This window comes from Rhynchophorus ferrugineus, unplaced genomic scaffold (genome assembly GCF_030347505.1).
Source record: "Rhynchophorus ferrugineus isolate W39M unplaced genomic scaffold, kcgeb_rfMv2 rfM1, whole genome shotgun sequence".
Classification (NCBI taxonomy): domain Eukaryota; kingdom Metazoa; phylum Arthropoda; class Insecta; order Coleoptera; family Curculionidae; genus Rhynchophorus; species Rhynchophorus ferrugineus.
Window position 1 is genome coordinate 76,837,525 of NW_027472580.1, and position 25,941 is coordinate 76,863,465.

At 34.1% G+C, this 25,941-nt stretch overlaps 1 protein-coding gene across 2 annotated transcripts in view; it reads left to right on the top strand.

The window, feature by feature from the left end:
* The window catches only part of Ubx (ultrabithorax), a 349,089-nt gene that overhangs the window by 112,688 nt on the left and 210,460 nt on the right, over nucleotides 1–25,941 (top strand). Inside the window, exon 2 of one of the 2 annotated variants that reach the window (XM_076410231.1) lies at nucleotides 18,864–18,875. The exons of the other annotated variant lie outside the window; for it this stretch is intronic. Within the exon in view, the coding sequence (XP_076266346.1) occupies nucleotides 18,864–18,875 (12 nt within the window). The remainder of the gene's footprint in view (nucleotides 1–18,863; nucleotides 18,876–25,941) is intronic. 2 annotated transcript variants of the gene reach the window in all.

Below are 25,941 nucleotides of genomic sequence, written 5' to 3' on the forward strand. Positions count from 1 at the left end.
CACAAGTCACGTTGAAGCAGTTGCTTCCTCCATTTTTAACGATTTTAAACATCTTCTGTTGTTGGCAATTTTCAATTTCACTCAACAGTTTGTTGAAGGAGACACCTACGCCATCTGTTATAAAATCTAGGAATTATGAAGGATAATATGAAGTCAGGAAATATACTAAATTTTTGCTTGAGTAGAAAGATTAGTACCCAGAAAAACTGATACCAGGAGAACATTTTTTAAACTAACACAACTTTAGAGTGACAAGAACAACTTATTTTTAATAATCGAGATGGGTGGTGGAAAGATGCGAAAAAATTGTCGACACAGCAGCAGCAGATTTGTGGAGACAGATTAAATGTATCTGTCGTTCCGAATTTCTCTCACTGGAAGAGTACAATTAAACGGAATCGCGCAATATCATAGCAAAATTCTATTTCTAATGAATATTAGGAACAGTTTTTGACCCTAAATTATAAATGCCCGAGGCAAAAATTGGACATGACCATTTGTGGCCTTCGCATTATCGACGATCGCTTAAAGCTGGTGGAATGGCTTTAAATATGACGCGTTCTACGTTACTGTGTCGTAGCCCGCGGAGGCGGTTCGAGCGGCGGCGGGCGTAAGAGTTTTCGGGATGGGGTGGGGGGTGGATGAGGGTCTCTAGAAGCTTGGATGGCTGAGACTCGCATCCTGCAGAAATTATGTACAAGACTTGGGGAGTCGTAAGTCTTGCGCTGGGAACGTGCTAGACGCGGCAGCAACTTGAGAACGCGGGGGTGATTCCCAAGGCGATCGTCCCTCGAAATGAGACAATGGGACACTTTGCCGCGTCTTAAATCGTTATTTGAAGAAAGGAAGTTCATTAGTCGGTTATGGGACAGTTACGCCCACACTGAAATAACATCGGACGTATGGTTGTTTTTCCGGGTAGCTCTGACGGGCAGAGGGACGGGGGGCGAATTAGAGTAGGGTATATATCTTCAGGGAGATCGCTGAGTGTGTGAAAATTGAGTTCATTTTAGTTCCAAAGGAATTTCTTTTTGTATAAACAAGTTTTATCCATTTTACATCAGCATTTACATATTTTTCAAATATTTTACATATTTCATATAGATTTGCCCATAGATTAACTATATCAATTTAAATGGCCCTTCAACCTCCGTGTAGGTCCACTGTTGTCAAGCAGTTGTAGTACTTCGATGTATTTATATTCGAGCAAACTCATTTGGTGTTCATTGCAAACTGTTGATTGATTTCTTCGCTGATCGTTGGTACGTCTTTGTGGATGCCCTTATTTCCAATCACCATGATGCTTTAACAATGTTGTATCGATGAGTTTGAATCATCATATTAGTAGTGGATTTCTTTTTTTCAACCTTATATTTGCATACGATACTGGCTTCAAAATTTTTTTATATAATAGCAATTTGTTCAAGTTTGAGTGATAATTTGTGTTGTCGTTCAAACTGCCATCATAATTTTTGGAGCCTCATTGAAAGTTGTACTTGTTTATTTCCATTTGAGTTGGCATCCAGTATCAAGCTCAAGTACTTTGCTGTGTTCACCCATGGATCTATTCTAAAACCAATTATCATTCGCAGGTGTTGTATGTGAAATATACATGAGTAAACTTAATGGCATTTAATTGTATTCGTGATTTCTTAGACTACTCAGCAATGCTATATACATTCATAAGTGAATTGAAAAGTTTAAGCGTATATTTAACGTCAAAAAGACAAAAAAATCTAGTGGTGGCAAGTGTCTCAAATCGCGGAAAGTAAAGCTCAGACCAAACTAAATCAGCACGAGAGATCACTATTGATACAAAATTGCACATTTAAGCAAAGCATTAAAATATATATATAAGGCACTCTCAAAGAATCTGCTAACTATTGATAACAATGACATATTTTAATATGTCATTGATAAAAACTTTAAAATTATAGTACCCTATTGTGTATTGTTGAAATTTTGTTTATAACTAAATGACCCAGTGAACGTATCACAAATTTTTTCCTATAAGAATTGATGGTCTGCATCTGATAGTGGTAACAGCACACCTAGTAAGTGATAACTTTGTGCTTTTTTAAGATTTTGGTAACCTATTTCTGATATAAATTTGAATGTTACCAAAACACTTTTATGGTATGGCTTAAAAGTGGACATGAAACTGCCCTGTACAAGGTGCGTTTTACGACGTAATTTGGAAACTACTACAATGTTTTTGAATGTTGGCTAAGAAGTGGTTAAAATAATGTTCTATCGCAGAAACTAATGGATGTAATGGTGGTGACCGATACGACCAATTCTGGAAATTTTACTTTTTGACCGACACAACATTACCTAGTATATTCATGGTTGTATTTTAATCATCTACAATATTAATACGATTGTCATTTCCCCAATTGTAACGTCAGTGTAGTTATCACTTGAGGGTATATATATATATATATATATATATATATATATATATATATATATAGAGAGAGAGAGAGAGAGATGATTAATATTATTGACGAATTATTAATATAATTTACGAACTGCATTGACGTAACGTAACGTGTAGAATAAAAATATTAATGAGAAAAAAGTATTCATGATATTAATCCAGTAAAATTTATATATCTAAATATTTTTTATATATATTTATGTGAAATAAATAGAATTGAATTGGCGAAGTGAGAGGGGGTGTATGCGCGAGCATTAGACCGGGCCGGCAAAATGGCCGTCGGCCTTGCAATTATTTTCTTCGCAAGTGATTAACTCGTTGGTTGATTTACGAACGGTTCGCCGTTGTTTACGAGCCGAGCGATTTGACATGTTGCATGCATGTAGGCAGAGAGCACGGCCGAACGTTGCATGTTAATTTCAAATAGAGTTTGAGCTCGGCGGAAAAAAGCGCACGTTTATAGAGAAGTATTCCTTTTCAGCGAGACGTTCGATTCCAGTCATAGGATTTGTTTATTGCGTCTATCCGATCGATCGCCTAGGAATGGGGGGCGGGGGGCGGCCGCTTTTCTTGTCATTGCTTACTCTAGAAATAGATATTTCACTACACTATGCGATATCTACACTGTACGGGCCTGGGAGGAAACTCATTTTGATATTTTTATCATATGTTTAAAAAGACCCAACTAGTAAAATGACTATATGTGAACCTTTTTTGCTAATATTTTGCATCTTTTTCGGGTTATGACTTCATGGCTGCGAATAGGACGAAATTGAAATACTACGATGTTATATTTTTATTGAAATATCAAATACTTAGAAGTGTTTGTATGTATGCTGATATTTTTTTCAGTTTAAAAACGCATTTATTGAGAAATGTTAGATAATATATGTTTATTGAAATATACTTTTTCGTTGTATTTCCGGCAACAACGCTATGCCGATATGTTGTCGAAAGAACGATGACAGCAGTCCATTCAACGAGCTGCAACAGTATATCATTCACAACCCTGACAACTTGTAGTCCAGCGTTTTCATACATTCTTTTCGTTTATAACTTGATGTTGTTAATTTTTGCATCTTTTATTTTGGTCAATTGACATCAGATGTTTCATTAGGTTTTAGTCCATAGTATACTACACCTTGTTGATTCTACTATACGCACAAGAAGAGTTTGGTCATGAATATTCCGGTTCCGTTAATACGGATTAACCCGTGATTTTTTTCGACAATGACATTTTCAATCAATTCGCGTGGTAACCATTTTTCCTTAATTTGAATCTTTCTCATCATATGCATGTATTTGGTTTGGTTCATCAAATGATAGGCTGTCTGAAAATCCTTTGAGAATTTTAGCTCAGTTTTAATCCTAATAAGTTTTGTAATTCATTGTCTTTTTAATTTTTTTTTTTTGAAGTTCAAGGTATTCTCTTCTTTTGATCGAATCTCCATTTTTAAGCCCTTGAAATCAAAACGTTCAGTTATATGAATTATTCGACTGAGCAGCATCTCCATAAGTTGCTAAAATTATTTGATAATAACAACTAACAGCAGATTTCTTCAAATCAAACAACATAAGTAATGAATAACAAAAAACAAATTTCAGTGTTTCATAATTATTGTCTGTGTATATTAAATAATACAACAATACTAGATGAAAAACTGTTATTTTACGTAAAGAAATGTCAAAACCATAAAATTCAACAGTAGTTTTTTTTATTTGTTTCCAATAATCTTTCTGCTTTTTTCCAACTTTCTGCATTTTCACCAATAATCTAAAGAAATGTAATCACCTAATATATGTGTGTATTATGTTCGATAATCATTTATTAAAGAAAGGACTAGAACCATTGCATATCATCTCTGACCAACTTCTCAGAGTTAGTATTTCTTCGCTATAAATGCTTCTAATTTTCAAATATCGGGTATTGTGTTAGCTCGATTGACCTCTGATTTTTTTATTGTTGTATTGTCAGCTGTTGAAACAAATCCATGTGGAAAATTTAAATTATTTTTAATTAACGGATAAGAGAATTTGAATTTGATTTTATTAGCAATTCGTAATGACGTGTATTAAATTCTAGCTCCAGAAGCGAAGAGAAGTTCCATTGATCTATGCTGTAAAAATATTTTTTTGATTTACGGATACCATCTCGAAAGAACGATATCTATTGAGACTATCGACGAATCGACCAATTTTTTGGTGTCCTCATAAATAGTGTAGCGCTGCTCAGACAGGTCACGACTCATACAGGAATAAGTAGTAGTCAACAAGCATGAACAATATCTGGTAAATAGGGTAGCACTTCCCATTTTAATGTATCCAAATTGTAGTCGCTAGCGATCGTCATTGATTGTTTGATGGACTATCTTGAATACTCTTTGTCTTCGGTGTATCTTATTATAAATAATTTTAAGTAAAAATGTAATTAATGCATATACAATAGGTAAGATTATTTTAGAAACACGTTATTATATATCCTGTTAAAAAAAACCGCGGAACATTTGATCATCAATTGCTTCGTATGTGTAGAAGCAAGTTTAGGCTTATATCTGGAGAGAAAAGGGCAGTACAGCTAAGGGCAATAACCACCAAACTAACACTAAGATCTAAAAGGTTTCAAAGCACTCCTGGATTTTGAAAATATTTGGTGGAGCGTGCCCCCCCCCCCCCACTTGGTTGTCTTAAGGAGATGGTGTTATTAAATGCCGAAAGAGAATATGTTTAGTAATTTTTAGTTTTTTTATGTAAAGATAAAGGGCTTTTAATTTTATGATTTATGATTAAACATAGATTCTGTTTAAGACTTCACTGAAGCAAGAATTTCAACTGCTCTGAGGGTGAATTGTAAATCGTCAGATACTGGAAAGTTGTTGGAAGTGAAACATTTTTGCGACCAATGTCACAACGTATTACCGGGTTAATTCGAAGGAATGTCGTCCTATTCCGGGAAAGGGAACTGTTCCTCCACGTCCGCCCCTTTTGCCAATATTCAAAGATTTATCGTTGCGTGACCAGGTCGTCGGTTATGGTCGTGCCTCCCGGACGAAGCCCGACTGAATATGCATTATTTCGTTGACTTTTCGGAATTTCAAGCCGCTCGTTAATTCCCGAATGACAGGCGGAAGACGTACGACTGACGCTCGTCTCCTCCAGTTGTCCGTGCTCCTTGTCGTCGTCGTCGTCGTCATCGTCGTCGACGCCGCTTCCTTTTCGTTAAAAGCGAAATACGTACAGCTCTCCCCCTTATCTCCCTCGACAAAAGATAAACCGTTTTGCTTTTGTTTTCGCGGTCGACTCGCGATGAATAATGGATGTCGTCGTCTAATGAATATTTATCTCTCTGGTCGCGGCTATGTTTTTTCGACAATTTTACATTGGGATCCGGCACTTTTAACAAGCTAATCGCATTTCAATGCGAACGGACGTCGCGGCCGTAACGAGATGAAAACGAAAAATGCCGCCGATCGATCCCGCGCCCCTCTACGCCATCGACTTGAGACTTTTTCGACCAGCTGAAGCTAGTTTTTTTTTGAGAAAATGCGCGTCATCTCTTCCGATCATTCAGCCGATAAATCTCGCATTCAGGATCCAATCAAGATCACTGAACGTTCGTTAGCTGTCCGTGCTGCTTTACGCAGCTGACAACTTGATAATTTGTCTTAAATCGTCTAATCGATTATAGAATCAGAATCAACCAGGTGTCTTTTATATATATATTTTTTATTACTCTTCGTGATTCCACAATCTGCCCTATTGACAATAAGTATTTCTTATGTATATATTATATATACATGGCATGTAGAAAATCACTTCATTAAGCGATCTTCTGTATAAAATATTATCTTAATTAGTCTTATTGTAAAGTTTACATATGTCCAGTAATCCGATCAGGTGCTGTTTCATCACTATCACGTCGCATATTTAGCTGATTAGCGAGTGCGTTGGGATGCACCCACACTCTTTCGAAGTACTTCACACAAACACGTTGAATTACACTCGTTATAGGTTCTAGAGGAATATCGCGTTGTATCACTTTATTTGAAATATAGTACGGAGCATCAACAATGGCACGCAACACCTTATTTTGGAACCGTTGAATGATGAATATATTAGATTTGCTAGCGGTACACCATAGTTGGATTCCATATGACCAAATAGGCTTGAGTAGACTCATACAGCAATACGTTGTTATCTAATGATAACTTGAATTTGCGCCCGACGAACCAATACATTTGATACAATTTAAGTCCAAGTTGTTTTCGTTTAGAGAGTATGTGCTTCTTCCAGGTTAGGCGTCAATCTAAGTGCATACCAGGATATTTAATATGCTCTGATTGGGGGAGTTGATGATGATTGATATTCACTGGTCGACTTTTTCTTCTACGTAGGGTAAACGTTACATGCGTGGATTTTGTTTCATTGGCTTTAATGTGCCATGTCTTCAACCATAATTGTATTTGCTCCAGGTGGGTTTGTAGGTTTGTTGATACTGTAACTGGATCTTCATGGGTTGCTAAGATTGCTGTGTCGTCTGCGTATGTTGACACAGTAATTATTTTTGTGGTGGGCCGATCGGCCGTATACAGAAGATACAAGTACTGGACCCAGTACATTACCTTGCGGAACTCCTGAATATATGGGATTTAATTCTGTATGTTCAACGCCTTGATTTATAATAAAATGTCTATCAGTAAGATATGACTTTAATAACTGATAGTCCGGATATTTTTTTATTATTTAATTAATACATTGTTACTAGTCGTTTCGTCTAACCTACAATTTGTCTTTATGCTAACTTAAATCTAGGTATATAACTAGGAGGACCCATCGGCCCTAACTCAGTCTCTGGTGAAATAATGTTTATACATGTCACTGCTACAATTTTTTAATATATGCACCTCACTACACAACACTACACAAGATCAGATGATTTGATTCTTTTGAGTCGGTGTCCGGTTCTGGTGGTATCCAAAAGTTGCAGTATTTCAATATTAGTATGAGAATGGAGTCTTTCCCTTATGCCCCCTTGCTATTCTCTTCATTTCTTGACTGACTGTGGGTATCTGAAGGTCTCGATGTAGGTAATCAGTCCTATAGTATTAGGGTGCACCAACAATACCTCTCAGGACTTTGTTCTGAATTTTTTAAATTTTACTAATGTTACTCTTTGCAGAACATCCCCGTAATTGAACTCCGTATATCCATATAGGTTTCAATATTTACTTATATAATAGCAATTTATTATGTACTGATATTTGTGATTTTCTTCCTATTAGCTAGTACATTTTCCTATATTTCAATTCCAGTTCTTTTCTTTTCTTCTTTATATGTTCCTTCCAGCGAAGTTTTGCATCGAGATTCATTCCGAGATATTTAGCGTTGTTGTTATATAGAATGATAGTGTTATTTAATGTTATTGGTGCTTGTACAGTCTGTTTATAGGTGAACTGCACATGTAGATATTTACTTTCATTAATTTTTATTTTCCAAGCTTGTGTCCAATTATTTATATTGTCACTTGCCTGTTGTAATTTTCGTGAGGTTTTTTCACTATTGTCTCCGACAGCTATAATCGCAGTATCATCAGCAAATGTAGCCATCGTTATATTTTCCATTTGTAGTATATCACAAGTGTAAATTAGATAAAGCATTGGTCCCAGTACACTTCCTTGTAGTACACCTGCTTTAGCTTCTTTTATTGTAGAGTAAGCTTCTTCTTGCTTGACTCTAGATAGTCCGGATGAGGGAGAAGTTTTTTTAGTTTATGCCTGCAAGCCCGTATGCCATGCTTTGTCAAAAGCCTGATATATGTCTAGAAAAGCGGGCGAACAATATCTTTTGGCATTTAGGTCAGTGTTTATTTTGTTTACAAGTCTATGCATTTGTTCTATAGTTTCATGCTTATTGCGAAACCCAAACTGATGTTCTGGAATGATTTTTCTTTTTTGTAATATATAGTTTAGCTTCTTTATATATAATATCTCGAAAACTTTCGAGATTATCGGTAATAAACTTATAGTTCGGTAGGAGGTCACATTTTCTGGTGTTTTTCCTGCTTTAAGAATCATTAATATTTTAGCTACTTTCCAGATACTAGGGAATAATTAATTCGTAGCATAGCATTAAATATAAATGTTAATAGTTTTATACCCTAATTTGGGCCGCTTGTCCAGGTGTCTTTTTGTTGTCTCCACCACAGGTGTCTTTTTATATAAAAACTTGATGTAGCATAGCGGAAGTCTCTGGGTTTATCTAGTCAATATATTTTTGTACCAAAATTATCTTCACTGTATCCTTGCAGGGCTTTTTCGCCATTACAGAACGATGCCATTCCCTCTCTCCTCAATGTAAGCATTTATCTAGGTTTCCTTTAAATCGTCGTTTAAAGTCATTTGACATTTAAAAACAAATAATAACGACTGGTGTCAAGTTTTATTCACTACAGTACTATCCCAAATAATATTGATTTTACACCTGTCGATTTAAAAGACAAAGCTCCATATGTGCAATTGTTTATTATCAACTTATTCCCATGACTTTACAAAATCATCAGGTGCGAATTAAAAATTGTTATTTTATCATTAGCGGTTGTTCAAAAATCTACCCAATGGGAAATAAGTACATCTTATAATAAATAATCCCTAAATCAAAATTAAGCAATTAAAGTTAAATTTTGTTAGCAACTCATAATGACGTGTAAGAAAATTCAGTGCCTTAGAGCAAGAGTTTTAACTTCGAATAATATTCAATCCTTAAATTATACGCTGTAAAGCGTTGCTTAAATAGGTCACGATTCATATGTTGGAACAAGTAGTAATCGGAAGGAGCAAGGTCTGGAGGCTACGGCGGATAGAGTAGCACTTTAAATTTTAATGTTCCCAAGTATGTTATCATCGGTTTTGCAACACGTGGTCGACGATTGGCATGGTGAAAAGGTTTTCTGATCATATGAATGATTCCCTATAAAACATCTTATTTTAAATCTTGCTCTAAAGCATATATATGTTCATTAATCAGATCGGATTGTAGAAAACGTTTTGGGCTATGCGCTTCACTATATGACACATTTCACATTTAGCGCATTGTCCATTGGGGAGCAGATTTCGAAGCACCTAACACTAGTGCTTTGAAATGTACTCATTATTGGTTCTAGAGAGATATCACGCTGTCCCACTTCTTTAGAAACTTGTACGGAGAATTGACTATAATATTCAACACTTGGAACCGTTGAATTGTAGCTATATTAGGTTTGTTACGAGTACTAATGTAAATGGATAAAAGGAATGAATCTTGACAGAAAAGTGCAATACAGCTAAGAGCAATAACAACTAAACTAACGCTAATTAATATCTAAAGGGTTTCAAAGCACCACTAGAATTTGGAAATATTTGGTGCACCGAGGGTTCCCATAGTCTTCATACACACATTGAGATGAAAACATTGCAATTCAAAAAGCGATCTAACAGATTAATATATACCCACAGATTAAACTACAAGTACTTGGTTATCTTAAGGAGATGGCGTTATTAGAATGCTATTAGATTCAACGCTTTATTTTGGAACCGTTGAATTATGGCTATATTAAATTTGCTAAGAGTACTGATGTAAATGGAATAAAATGGTAAATGGGTTAAAGGTATTGATTTGTACAGCAATATTTTATTTTGTGCAACATTGTTTAGTTACATTTTTGGGATTAGCGTCATGATTTTGAATTAAAACAAGTGACTAAAGAATGACCTGAAGTCAAAGCAAGTTCGTGTTATGCAATCGACCACGAAAGTGTTAAGATCAGCATTTATTTGGATATCTAGGTGAAATTTTGATTCTCAATCACCTCTAAATTGATTAAAATATTACTCTCGAGATTATTGTTCTAAAATGTTGAACCAATTTCACGTAAAAATCCATGAAAAAGGCCTTGGTTTTCAAAAGAAAAAAAATATTACGGAAGACCATTTTAAGAATAGCAGATTAAAATACGAATTATTATAACATCCAAGTTACATTTAGAGATTTAAGTCAGATTTGGCTCTCACTGAGAGCTGGCTTTTCTGACATCTGTCATGGAAAAGGATTTTCATTCCGCCTGCTGATCCACAGATTGTTGGATCGCTTCATGAAATCAGAAGATTGGTCTGCAAGATGAGACTTTTTTCAATATAACATATAACTAGATTTGTATAACTTTTATTTAGCTAATCTTCCCTAAACAGACAATGCTCGTCATAGATGACGTCGATTATATTGCCAATTAAAGTTTGTAAAAATGTAAAATTCGTCTTAAACGCGGAGTGGGGTTTTCCTTCTCATTTCATCTTAGTTGAAATGAGATAGAAATGAGGAGATACTTCATAACAGGTCAATTAAAAAATCCCCGGCCTACCATGGTAAACAAATTTTTTTGGCAAAATTATTATTTTTTTATTCAACATAATTCCCTTCAAGAGTGATACACTGATTATAGCGACCCTCCAACGTTTCGATACCATTTTTGTAGTAAGATTTGTCCTTTGCTTCAAAATAGGCCTCAGTTTCGGCGATCGCCTCTTCATTCGACCAAAATTTCTTCCCAGCGAGCATTCTTTTGAGATCGGATCTGAGAAAAGGAAATAGTCGCGGAATCAGATCTGGAGAATACGGTGAATGAGGAAGCAATTCGAAGCCCAATTCATGGATTTTTGATATGGTGTATTGTCTTGGTGAAGCAACACTTTCTTTTTCTTCAAATGCGGCCGTTTTTCGACGATTTCCTCCTTCCAACGGTCCAATAACGCTATGTAATAGTCGTTGTTGAGGGTCCTTCTTTTTTTAAGGTAGTCAATGAAAATTATTCCATGACATAACTGTCGATTGGACTTCGTAGTGAAATGATGGAGCCATGTTTCATCCATTGTCACATATCGACTCGAGTTTATTACGATTGATCATCTTCAAACACTGCTCAATCATCAACTCGTCGTTGTTTTTGGTCAAAACTGAGCTCGCGCGGTACCCACTTTGCACAGAACTTTCTCATAGCCAAATATTCGTGAATGATATGATGTACACGTTCAGTTGATATCTCTGCTCTGAGTGTCTGCTCTTTCATTCAGTTTCAATTTACGATCATTAAAAATGATTTTGTGTTTTTTTTTAATGTTTTCATCGATATCAGCCTCTTTTGGGCGTCCGCTGCGTTCACCGTCTTCGGTGCTCATTTCACCACGTCTAAACTTAGCATATCAATCCTTGATGTTTGATTTTCTGGAGCAGTGTCCGGAAACTCGGCGTCAAGAAAAGTTTTTTCTTCAACTGTATTTTTTCCCTTCAAAAAGTAATATTTTACGGACACGCGAAATTCCTGTTTATCAATTTTTTTCACAATAACAAAAATCGCTTCACTCAAAATGCTATAATTCACAAACTATGATCCGATGGCTGTCAAATTTATATACGCATCGTTTGAGGGTTAAGGCTAACTAAGAACATATGATTTTAGTCCTAGTAGCGCCATATATGTGTCAGGCCGGGGACTTTTAAATTGACCTGTTATTTCCAGGAAAATGCTACAATGATCCATAGATTGAAGGGTCGTTGGACTAAGTGTGCTGAATCAGGGAAAATTACAGAAATACATACAAATCTAATGATTTGTTCGTAACATAAATCAAATCTCAAAAATCGAAATATTGAGCAAAAAATTAAAAACCCCCAAAGAACAACGACACGAGAACGAAGAGGATGAGCAAAAAGTCGCGTCGCCCAACAACGCAGTATCGGTTGCTAAAAAGTTGCCCCCGCTGTCATCGTCCAGGTAGATGCTCAGTATGTTTACGTGGCCAAGCCAATTTCCCACAGTCGATAAGTGCGGGCCCCTAACTTATCGGCTCCTCTATCGGATCCAATTACGCTAACAGCATATATAAGGCCAATGAAATCATGAAAAGCCGCTCGAAACGATTGGTATCTCTTCGACGATAGTCCATTGAACGCATGTGCCTTTGCTCCCCCAATATCTAATTCTGATTCACTTTCTTCGCTATATTTATTTTTCTTTTCTATTTTTAAATCGTACTATTGATTTTTCCGATATATTTAAGTATATAAGTATGTTATGGTTTATAAAATTTTAATTATTTTAAAAAAAATTTTATTAAATAATATACCAGTGATATTACTAAAAATACAATCTAAACAATACTTGTTTAATATTGTGTTATACTAAATTACTAAAAAATCTAAAGATTCTCGCATTGATATTTTTTAGGTTCCATCAAATTCTATACACTAATGTTACGTGTACACTAGACCAGTTAAAAGATTTAGTCTTCTTGAGTCGTCTTGTCCGATCAGCGCGTCGTCGAGAATACTAACGTGGTGAAGTACTATTGAAAACCCTCATTGGTAAAAACGAGACTTTAAAATATAAAAATAACTTAATAATACAAAATTTAAAGTTTTAAAATTAGTTTCAATAATTTAGATTTATTTGTTCCTAATTCTTATTAATTACTTACTAATTCTAATTCGTTCTATATCCTTATTTTAATTTACACTAACGGCTATTTTTAACTAGAGAAGTTTTTTTTTAATGGTATATTAAATATATGCTGTAGATGATCAATATGATTCCGACAAAGTCTTCAAAAATTAATTACATATTCCATCGGTAAAATTGTATGAGTGTTGATCTGGACATTTATGAGTCTGATATGTCATACAGTTGATAAAGAACACCCTGACTAGTATAAAGAGTGTGAAGAAATTGGAAGCTTACTCTGAAAATATTCATCATGAGAATAATCATAATTAGCGACAATACACACAATCTTTCGCATTATAATCTTATTTGTATTTTTAAAAATCTTCCTTATTGGTCCTTCCTACCATTAATTTGACTATCGTTTACTTTAAAAATATACAACCTTCTTTACGACGGCGACGGTAGCAAGGGGGAGGGTAGAAAACCTTTTTTTCCACGTAACAAAATGGCGCGTCTGCCCGAGCAGCCAGAGCGACCGTTCGTTCGTTTGATTCAAGTTTATTTGACGGCCAAAGCCCGCTTGATTTATCGCCTTAATTTAATGGTGGGGGCAGATATTTGTAGAAAATAAATATGGTTTATATGACGAGGCCCCTGAGCTACGGTTGCATGTAGCCCAAAAACTTGGAGACTAATATTGCGTGGAGGCACGCACGAGATGATGTTCGACGAGAACGACGGAGGTGGGGAGGACGTGGGGGTGGATTATCCGGGACGATTTTGCGAAGGAATGATGAGGGGTGATGGTGGTTGGAAGCGTGATGAACATCCGGCTGGCTATAGACAAAACAACGTCTGGATGGATTATGTTTATATCGATCATGTGTTAAAACAAATGAGGGTGTTGGGGTACTTGATGGATTTATCCGTTTCATTTTCCTTTCCCTTGTTAATAGTGATTAGATTAACAGTTGATATTAAGAATAGTTTAGTTATTTTTGGTATTTTTTAAATTATTATTTCAATGTTTCATGCTTGTAATTTTATGTCACTCAAATTCAGATAATTACATTTCTGAAGTTGACCAGAATTGTACAAAATTTGTTATGGAGATATTACAAAAATTACAAAATTCCAATTACCAATTCCAAAAAGTCCAATTATGACTATTACATAGCGTTATTGGACCGTTTGAAGGACGAAATCGCCGAAAAACGGCCGCATTTGAAGAAAAAAAAACGTATTTACAAAAATGTTGAATTATGCTATTGTTTTTGACATCTGTCATACAAATATTAGAGAGAAATTCATGAATATTATACTAGAATAAACGTAATTATTTAGAATATATGAGTTACTACATTTGATACAAATTAGAATTTTAACTAATTGTAAAACTACATATGTCCCGGGCCTAACACATAGATGTTGCTAGTTTAATTGCATTCCCCGCATTTTCATTTAGTAGTAACCTTCAAAAGAAAGCTCTTAAAATTTCATGATATTCTACTACTATAAATTTGTGAGTTACTGTGCTAAGGGTGACACTACATTTATTTTCAAAACAATGGATCAACAATTTCGTGTTTTAATTTTACACTGCTCCTTGATGGAAAAGCAGAAGTCAACAGAAACAATAAGAAAACGTTGGTTTGCCGACTTCAAACGTGGCCGTAGAGACACCGATGATGCAGAAATACAGTGAACGTCCAAATGAGGTGATAACATCAGAAAACATCAAAAAAATCCACAAAATCGTTTTGAATTATTGAGGAGTGAAGTTGCGTGCGTGTTAAAAGAACGTGTTGGTTTTACATTACATGAGCATTGGACTATAAGAAAGCTATTTTCAAAGTGGGTACCGCGTTTACTCACTGTCCAAAAACAAGAACATATTAATGATTCTGAGCAGTGTTTGGCCATGTTTAAACGTAACAAACTGGAATTTTTGCGTCGATATGTGACAATGAATAAAATATGGATCCATCATTTTACTTCGGAATCAAAACGATCATCCTCTGCGTGGACAGTGGACGTCCAAATGAGGTGATAACACCAGAAAACATCAAAAAAATCCACAAAATCGTTTTGAATAATTGAAAAGTGAAGTTGCGTGCGTATAAATGTATTCAGATGTTTTAAGAGAATTAGGGAGATGTTGTCGATCTTCAGATGGTACACTGAATTTATTTTCTTGTTCGTCCAATAATTGTTTTAGTCATTGAGATCAACTTTTGTCGATTTCTATAAGAGATTTTTTTATTTTTCTTAGTGTGGTTACAATGTATTTTTTAAACTAACTTAGAAGACTTTTATTCTGACTAAATTACAAATGTTTTAAATGACAATGAAACTATTAAAACAAGTTTTTATACTATTCGTAAGTGCCATTGTCACTGCTTACTTATAAACAATGATCTTATCTATACAGTTTTTCATGCTTCAAGTATTAGTGATTATAATATATTTCTGTGCAAGTTTAAGTTATATTTTCACCATCACAAAAATATTGCTATTCTTTTATTTTTTAATTTTTGATATCCTATTTGCTTTTACTTGTTATCGGAATGGATGATGTTAAGAATCAGTAAACTGTTTTCCAATAAGTATCAACGAAATCAAATTTAAATATTCTAAAATTACCTTGAAATAAATTCTTCATACCTCATTTAATTTAATGGAATATTTCCTATATCGGAAGTTAACAGAGCCTTAATGTGTATCGATATTTTACAATCTCTCTCATGATGTCATTAAGCCGATACCATTCGTGAATAACAATTGGCAAGTTATCTAGACAAATGTCCAAACGAGGTATCGATAAATTAAACGCGAAGGCATCTTACGTCTCGTGCATCTTAATGAAGGCCACAAATAGAACATCTGATCTCCATTATTCGTTCCAACAAGCGAGAATAGTCAAAAATAACAGTTGAAAATCGGAATTTTCCGTCGTTTATATCAACAGTAGCGGGAAGGGAACAAGGAAACGTCGAAACGTAAAAAAAATCGACCATCCATCCATGGCCTACTCCGCAATCGCGATAGATAGATAATCATCCTCTCTCTCGGTTCTTTCGCGGGTTCCAAAACGACATTCGGAACGGTTTTACGAGTCCAATTTTTCGTCGTAAAATTATTCCTTTCTCTATATATCTTGGCTGCATAAGAAAACGCAACTCTCAAGGAAATTTATCGGTATAATTCGCATTTTCCCGCAGAAAAGTTGGGCCGCTCTCCGCTGGAAATACGAGTACGGTTACTTTTGGAATTGTGTGTTTTTTTTTTCTCCTATTTCTTCTTCTCCTTCGTACGTTGTTCGTCCTTTCCCTCGTTCTTAACGAAACTCTCTGGCGAATTTAATTAAAATCAACTTGTAATAATTGGATTTATGATGACAAATGTCGTACCAATTATGTCTCTACGTGGATAACTAGTTTTTTTTTAAATATAGTCTAGCAATAGACTTTTTTAAGGCATGAGACGAAATTGTTTTATAACCAGTAGAACTAGAAGTGCTTGATGCAGTAGAATTATGGTTATCATTATTATTGTCATATTTTTAATGTTAAAGGTTGTAGTTATAGTTGACAAAGAATAATTCAACTGTAGTGAAACTATTTGATAAATAAATTTTTGTATAAGGTATTAATTACTTGGGAGACACAACAGTTAGATTTACTTCAATTCCAATAATTTAGTATCATTGGCCAAAAACTATGCCATGTCATCTATGTCAAACTATGCTGTGTCATCATAATTTGACATCCATTGACCTTCAATGGCTTCTTTTTTACTCCAAAATCAACAATATCAATGAGAAGTAACCTGGATAAATATCATATCCTAGAGTTCAATTTAATGTATTCTATAAATAAAACTACTAATTTTGATGCAAAATTATATTTAAATTTTCTTAGTTCGTTGAGAATTCCTAAATTTATTTGATTCTTTATCCAAATAACCTTCGATCCCCTGTTCCCCCACCCAGTCAGGGCCGTTTTTCCTTCCGTTCAGATACCCTTCATCATATTCTCGTTTCGTAACAAGATCCAGGAAAATTTATGTGGGCGCAAACCAATTCAAATCGAATTTTTGGCTGAAATATCGTGTAGCCGTCAGCTAGAAAGGCATCGAGAATGGCGTATCAGCCCCAATGGCAATATGCAAAGCTTGTGCCTAATGACTTTTGAAACAACCCCATAGATTTCTTTTTGTGCTGAGTGGGTTCGGCTGGCTCTTGTCCAATATAAATTTTGCCACTTTAAGTGTTCGTTTCGTTGCCGTTCCACGGGGGCTCTAAGATGAATTCAATATAATTTCTCTCTCCCGGTGCGACTCCTGCCTGTTCCTCCCGCTCGGTTTTGTTTGTTCAAGGTTTAATCGATATCGATGTTTCCGATAGTGAAACCTTTTTCAACCACTTACTTACACAAACTGCCATGTTTTTAATGATTTCTATACTTTTTCTATACTATTCAATATTATTGAGGACTAACAAAAACTATTTCGTGTAAGGGCATTATATAAGTAATGGGACGATATGATGTATTATTTTTAAACTAATTGATGTTTATTGTTTTGTTCTTAAGTCAGTTAAAGTGTTAATTTCAGTATTGATATAATATATTATCTTATTCTTCTCTCTAATACTGTATTCCGAATAATGTAATGTGAATATCGCACAATCCGCCAAAATTCTCGATTTTTCACAAGTTCTCAATGCTCCTCCATTACCAGAGAGAAATGTAAGTTTATAAATTTGTATGTTGTTGTGTGGATGATGAATGACAAATTCAATGTCAGGTTCATCATCGATAATTGCTCAAAACATTAGATTGATGCAAAAGGCTATGTTATAACCAAAACAGAGTTAATTGTAGAAAAACAGTTGTATATCAATATGTCTATAATTACGCGTCTTTTTTTGGTTGAAAACATCTGTCTGATGGGTTGGTTGCAGCCTAATATTTGCAGTTTTATTTGTGTCCAAACTTAGCGTTTTCTCGATTTTTAACTATAATGAATCACTAGGTATGAGTGCTCACACTTTCGCTTGTTTTTCATATTTTGTGTTCTAGCTTTAGTAATAAGCTTTTTAAATGGCTTATTTATTGTTGTTAATGTATAATCGTTCTTTTTATTAAGTAATTATCACTTAATTGTATCTTTATGTTTCACGTTCTACTCTTGTTTACATTATTATTATTTAAAAACAGCAGCGTCATTATATATGATGTTAGTTTTTCTGTAGCTATTGTTGTATTGGTATATTAATTTCAATTAATATCGAATTACCTACAGCAGCATCAAGTTTTCAAGTACAATACACAATCAATCATACGAATAACACACTGCTTGGCTAGTGGGTTTCTAATTCAGCATATGCTGCATATTATATTTAGCCAAACAGTCGAGGTCTGTTCAGTAAAAAATGCGTTTCATATGGACTTCTTGATCAATGTGAATTATCTGAAACGTTTCAATTTTTTTTTCTATTTAATATTGTTGTTTTGTATCGAAGTATATTTTAAATTATGTTTATGCTTTCTAGCATTATCCGCCCGATATTATTTATAGCTCTGTGTTGTTTGATACTAACAATCAACAGACAATATTATCATAATTTTTAACCAGTCAAAAATACAATGATTTGGATAATTAATTATTAAGTCACGCGAATACTAACTGACTTTTTTTACACATTTTAGTGAATTAATATATTGTTTTGTTATGTATATTGAAATTATAGTTAACTTTTGCATGATGTTTGTATTTTGTTAATTTTTTAGATTTTTTTTGGTGTTCCTTTATTTTTTTACAGAATTTCCTGAATGTCTTAAAGTATAAATCAAATAAGAACAAAAAAAATCTAAAAAGTTCGATTGTGCAGTTGCATGTTTGCTAATGCTTTTGCTTTATATGTTTTAACATTTTTCTTTTTTTCTATTTCAGGATTGTACAGAGGTAAGACCGCATTTTTATTTTAATCGATTAGGTTTCGATTTATGTTTTGTTTATTCATCTTTACACGCCTTGTGTCCCGCCAACGCCTGCATGATCAACACTAATTGGATGTTTTAATACATAATAAATAAATTTTGTTGGAAATTATTCTAAATTTAAATAAATTAGTTTATGGGTTATACTGTTAAATTTTATAATCTTCCAGGTCTCTCTATTGCCATTACCATTTTGATTTCCTTTTTGTAATTGTTATTATAAAAGCTCTGAACTCTGAAGCTCTTTATTTCATTAATTTATTAACTGATAAACCTAATGAAATACTATGAATAAAAAATCTAAAATGTTTCAGAAATCCTTTCAATAAATCAATAATGTTAAGACAATAAAGATGGAATTATGTATGTATTAATGATAAAATTCAGGCTTATTCATAATTGATTACTCGAGTACATTTTATAGGGTATTTAATTTTAAAGATTTTTTTACTAAGCTATATATTAGCTAAATTATTTTCGAACTGTTCTTTAAAATTGGACGGATTACGTGAATGGGTTATTGACCTGAACAAGTCTGACGGAACGATATCTGGCGAATAAGACGAATGTGGCAAGGCATTTCAGTGAAGAACCTGCAGGGTGGTTGAGAGGCATAGTTTCATTAATAATAATTTTGAACAGCTTATAAGACACAATCCTCTTCTGCTTCCACCATCAGTAAATAAAACATTTTTGTCTTAATGAGGTTAAATATTTCGAATTTTAAATATTTATAAAAGAACATACAACTTGTTTTCATTTAGGTGTGACGATGTGAGCGAAAATAGTCATTTAGTAAACGCGTAATCGTCGATAAAAAAAGTTTATTCGCGCCACAGGGCGGAAAGATGGCAAAACTCAATTGGCGACCAAACAAATTCGGACGTACGACAACAGAAGGGGCCTGATATAAAAATCCAACGAAATGAAGTGTAAATGGAGCGGCAGCATCATCGTAAAGGTGAAATGGCCGACGCTAACGCTTACCAAGGCCCGAAATGGGACCGGTTATCGGCCACTCGGGACGGGAGATTTGGCAATAGTGCGCCGCGCGCTCCACGCCGTCGGCAATGATTTAGGAGCCCGCAACGTTGCCACAGGTTGATTTTTTTCTAGAAATCCCGCAAAAAAATATTCGCTCGATTAAAAAAGAAATTAATGATATTCAAAATATACCTTCCAGCTTTCATCACTGTATTTTAGGTTAACTAAAAAGCACTAAACTTTCATATATTTTATAGAAAACAAAGACATTATTATTTAAGTATTTAACAATTTTTGGTCCTACAACCAAATCATCATTATAAACGTTCTTAAAATTAAACATACACATGTCATACGATTTAATTGAAACTAATAAACTCTGTAATATACGGGAAATATTACACCAGTCATGTTATATTAGAGCGTCCGTTTGCATGAATATTAATGAAATAATGTTGTTAAAGATTATTGTATGGCGCTTCATACATTCGCCTTAATTATACCAGCGCGCCGCTTCGGTTCTAACACTACAGGCGCTAAAATTGAATTAAACGACTCTTGAAGAGAAACACCAGACCAATTATAAGTGGGCTTGAACATGCGAAACAAAAAAAAACGACACTTGAGACGCTGCCGTCATTATAAGCTCGATTTACACACATTCCTTCGGTGCACCGTTTTTTCGTTACCGCTATGAGTTTATCCAGATTGTACGTCTGGTTCGGCAATAGAATCAACAAGTTGGTGATAGTGTAAGAATATTTAACGGACTTACGGTATCAAGCACAGGTTATAACACTAGTCACTCACTAGAACACCGACTGTGAAAAACTACGTCACCAATCGTCCGTGCTCGATTCAATGATTTTAGTCAAACTTACAACTAACGGTACCCAGGAACCAGTTGTAAACTTTCACTCAAAAAAATGGTCCTTTTATTATCCCAGTAATTTGTTCTGGTTTCATACCGCTATTAGTCCGAATGAACAAGTATGTATACCTGAAAAAATTGGGGTCAGTTTTTTAGAATTAACTTTCTGTATATTTAAAAAACGCACTACCATGAAAATAGAAATTGTGATTTATTGCTCTAAACTTTCTGGAGAACAATTGTACTGTTAAATATAAAAATACATAAATGTAATATTTGGAATATGTACAGAGTAAGTTACAGAGTAGTTAGATACGATTATTATTAATGTTTTAAAGATATTCGGAAGCTACTTACGAATTTCGGATGGTTATGTCTACTTACCAGCTAAATGATACTACCTGTTTCAATTTTTAGTAAAAAAGTGACCCGTTCAAAATATCCTGTGTGTGAATTGTTAAATTTGTTATGGTTTTGCATTAGAATTTATTGAAGAATAATGGCAAACTTCATACCTGTAAAAACCTCAGGTGTCAGTTATTTTAAGAAGCAACTTTCTATATTTTTTAGGAATATACTAGCCCTAAAAAACAGTTGTGAAATTAGAAAGTGCATAATTTATTGCACTGAACGGTTCGATACAAAAAATCTTAACCATTATCAGACAGAAATGCCGAATATACTCTACTTTTGAACTTCTTTGTATGAGATTATATAGTAAAGCAATTTTACAACCATCTGAGAGCATTGGACCCTGCTGAAATCATTTTCAGAATCGACCAGGAGCTTGGAAATAATATGTATCCACATCAATAAAACCTCACGCGATTAAACCATGATATTACCATGACCCCAAGCGCTGATATGACATTTAATCAAAGTATAAAGTATGGCGAAAACCACGTGCCATTTTTTAGTGGAAAATATAACATAAATAATCAGAAATAAGAAGTATTTCTTTTATTAGGTGATTAAAATTTTCAAGAAAAATAATTACTATATCAGTTTTTGACAAAATATTTAAAAATTTGACTTTGGAACTCACCGTTTGTAAATTCGGGGGAAAATGTAATATTAATTATTTTAGTTGGTATTAAGTTACTTGTACTCTGAATATATTACAATTGTTTTTGAGTCTTGTTATTCGGGCTTGCAGTGTGCAATTTACCTTTTGGAATCGGAATTGTGGTAGGAACCCCTATGGACACGATGACTCGACAATGGTATGAAGATTTTCCTTAATTACAAATCGGTAAACTGTTATCACAATGGAGCAATAAGACGGTAGTAGAGTTGGAAGGGAGGGAATTCAGAATTTTTTAAGGATTTTAATTGAGATTGGTAGTTTACTTGATCTACGCAGGAGAGGAAACATAATTCGATACACGATAAGCTTTCGAAGCAGCTTATTGTACTTCGGGTACTTGTACTTGAGGTCGAAATAAAGTCCTTTTTCGATAATAAATTGGTTTCAGTAAAGGAAAGTTTACGCTGGAAAATTATTCCTTAGGTTTTTTTGTGGATTTTCTGTTTCCAAAATTTGAGCCATTTTGATTGTTATGTTCAGCTGCTCTTGGAGCTCAAACGTTTATTACAATTAAAAAAAAACGTGTGTTTGCCTTTATTAAAATTCTACCGTGAATAATATTTTAAACTTCTTTATTGAATATATTATAAATTGTATCTTGAACTACTAACTTTCATTTAATTGAAAGCATATGTGCGTTAGAACGTCTTCGTCTTTTAATTAATGGTATTAATCCAGTAAAGAGCTTATAATTACTCTTGCTTAATGCTTTTTTCCCGAAATATTTGCGAACGCGCTGACAGGTCTGTCACTTGTTCGAAAAATAACGGGCGGTATCGAGCGCCAAAAATCGCATTAGCCTGTACACAGACGATATATGAAGTCCGACAGTGGATGGACAAGGGGGCAGAAGGCAAGCGAAAGGAACCGCTATATCCGATTAGGATCTAAAAGCCGCCGTCAACTCCACACACCGCACATGTAAATATTTATTTATTTATGTATTTATTTCATTTGTGCAAAGCGACCTGGCAAGATAACGTATGTGTTGGCTGTGGTACACGCGGCGGCATAACTTAAAACGACAACTCTATTTTACTCACGACCTTATTGCGGACGATATTTTTTTTATTCTTGCGCTGCCGTCGTCGCCAACGTCGTTTTGTTGTATTAAAATTAACCGGGCGGTCGCGCGACAGACTTGCCAGTTTCTGGATTTGTTCTGATGGACCTTTTTATATATTTCACATCTCCAACCAAACTATAGGGATAAAATCGATATATAGTATATTTGCTTCCTATTATTACCATACTTAAACTATTAGGTGTAAAATTAAGTATATATCTCTCGAAAACAAAGACGCTTGCACTAATAAAAACATCAGTATTGGCAATATGGTGTTAATTTCAAAAATTATTTTTTAGTTGAATGAATTTCTATTTTACCCCGCTAATTTGAAGATATCATATTTATAAATTAATTTTAAAGGATTTATACTAGGTTGTGCTACTCTGCATTAATGTTGAGTAACACCCCACTGATATACTTCACACTTCACTTGACAGGCTTCACTTTTGAATATGTGTTACTTCGTCGAAGTGTGATCAAAAAGTATTTTCAGTGCGTTGAAAATGTCAGTATTTATACCGAGTAAATAGCACCTGCAGGAAGTTTTACATTTTTACTTCAATTTGAAGGTAGCGATGGCTAAAGCTAATTAAATCCAATGTGAAGCTTATTGCAATCATGCTCCATCGATTTCAACATGGTTTCTGGTTTCGACACTTTAAATGTGGCGATTTTAACACCAAAAACAAAGAACTTCCCGGACAAAACTCACAAGTCTCTATTAAAATATCGATAGGACTACAATACATGCGTTTGACTCGAATACTGCGGCCGAAATGCGATCAAGGACACAACAATGTTATTCCTCAGCATAACAGTGCTCGACTATATGTTGCAAAACCGGTGAAAACATACTTGAAAGCATTAAAATATGAAAAAAAACGAAGGTCTGAAATAAAACAAAATTCCGTTTTAAATCAATGTATAGAGTTTGATTAAAAATATTCCATATTAAGATTTACACTATAACTGCTTAAAACGTGCCCCTTAGAAACGAACATAGTTTACAGTTAATGTCCAGATTACGTGTTAAAAATACTTATTTGTCAATATGAATTATTGTTAGAGTAGGTTCTATTGATTTTTTAAACTTTCTGTACGAAATCATCATTACTATGGACGCTTTAAATTAATTTTTCGAAGAGTTTCCGAATGTGATAATTTTATACTCGTAACAAGCGGTAATAAAAAGCTAGTATATGCCGAATACGTCCAATAAATTATGCGAATAATTTATTGATTATCGAATACGACTGACGAATTGCTACTTATCTGAGATGATAGCCGAAGTGTTCGCTTCATCCATCAATCATATGGTTTAGGCAATATTGAACTGATACTTCTATCAATGCCTGATTCTTATGATAAGAAGTCGATATGAAGATCTTCCGTTATCATTTCGTCCATTTTATTAATATTCTAAGCGAAAAGTAACCGATTTTGGAATGAAATTAATATTTAAACGAACAACTACAGCTAAAATCGATTGACAATAAGAACAATTGATCCTGAATAGTGTTTTATCGTAACCAATAATCCATTAGTGCACTGCTATTGAGTAACTACATTGATAAATACATATGTCGACATATTTAAACTCATATAGCTTCTACGACAGAAAATTTACATATTCAATAGCAAAATTGAACCAGCATTAGTTCAATACAATACCGATATATAAAAAACAACCAACTTCATTAGTTTGAAAGACTTTATGATAATTTACATTATTATTGCGAATGTTTTTAAAGTTTCATGAATCAATACAATTGTTTTGGTAAACATCTGAGTGTCGGTCGTTTGATTCCTTGAAATCATCTCAAAATATACTTACTTCAGTACCACGTCAAAATAACAGCAGACAAATATTATTGGAAATAAGACATTATTAATTACCGATGAAAACGTAAATATTGATTCTTTGTGTGGGATTATTTGTATTCAATTCACGCGAAAACCTAAATAGTCGTATATTAAAGAGTACAAGGTATTTTAGGTATTTTCTTACAGCTCATCAGTTTATTTGCTTGCAAATAAACATAGTGATTTTAAACCTTCGTACAAATAATGTTTATTTTTACATTTTCGTCAACGTTTTCCTGACGACGATTTGTTCCTACTGTCACATTTTTATAAACCGAATGTAAAATCTTTTATTATCTTCATTCTCTACTACTACCACCACATATATTTGACCACTGGTTATTTTGATTAAAACTGAGTTTTAAAGTTTGAGTTTTAGTTCAGTTTCAATATTCAATAAATAATATTTTAGTGAAATAATTAAACAAATATGTTATCAAATATAATTTATTTTAACATTATAGTACATCTAAAAACTAGAGTTAATTTACAGCGACAGTGGTTTATAAGTTAGAGTTATGACCGATTATCACTATTGCTTTCAAGAATTTTGCATACGAGGAATTAATAAAAATTAATAAAAGTCGGTGGATGCCAAATATGGACTATATGATTATATGGAATAATTGATGAATTCGTCTCTTTCATCAATGAAGCCTTCATGTCATAAACTTATGTTGCTTCTACTAGTGCTTCAACGCCTATTAATGACTAAGTCTAGACGTTGCAGTATCAGTTTATTTATATAATATTGCGGTAGTACTTTCTAACCTCCAACCAAGATTTTCTAATATTTTTATTTCGCTTTTATATTTTGTAACTTCTCCCTTATCCAGACTATCAGTTACTAAATCGTATCTCGCCCATAGACATTTTAGTGTAAATCAAGGCGATGAACATACCGAATTAAATCCCATATATTCAGGAGTTCCGCAAAGTAGTGTACTGGGTCCAGTACTGTATCTTCTGTATACGGCCGATCTGCGCACCACAAATATGACTACTGTGGCGACATACGCAGATGACACAGCAATATTGGCATCCCATGAAGACCGGTCACAGCATCAATCAAATGGATCAAATACAATTATGGTTGAAGACATGGCGCATTAAAGTCAATGAAAGAAAATCCACCCATGTAACGTTTACCCTGCGTA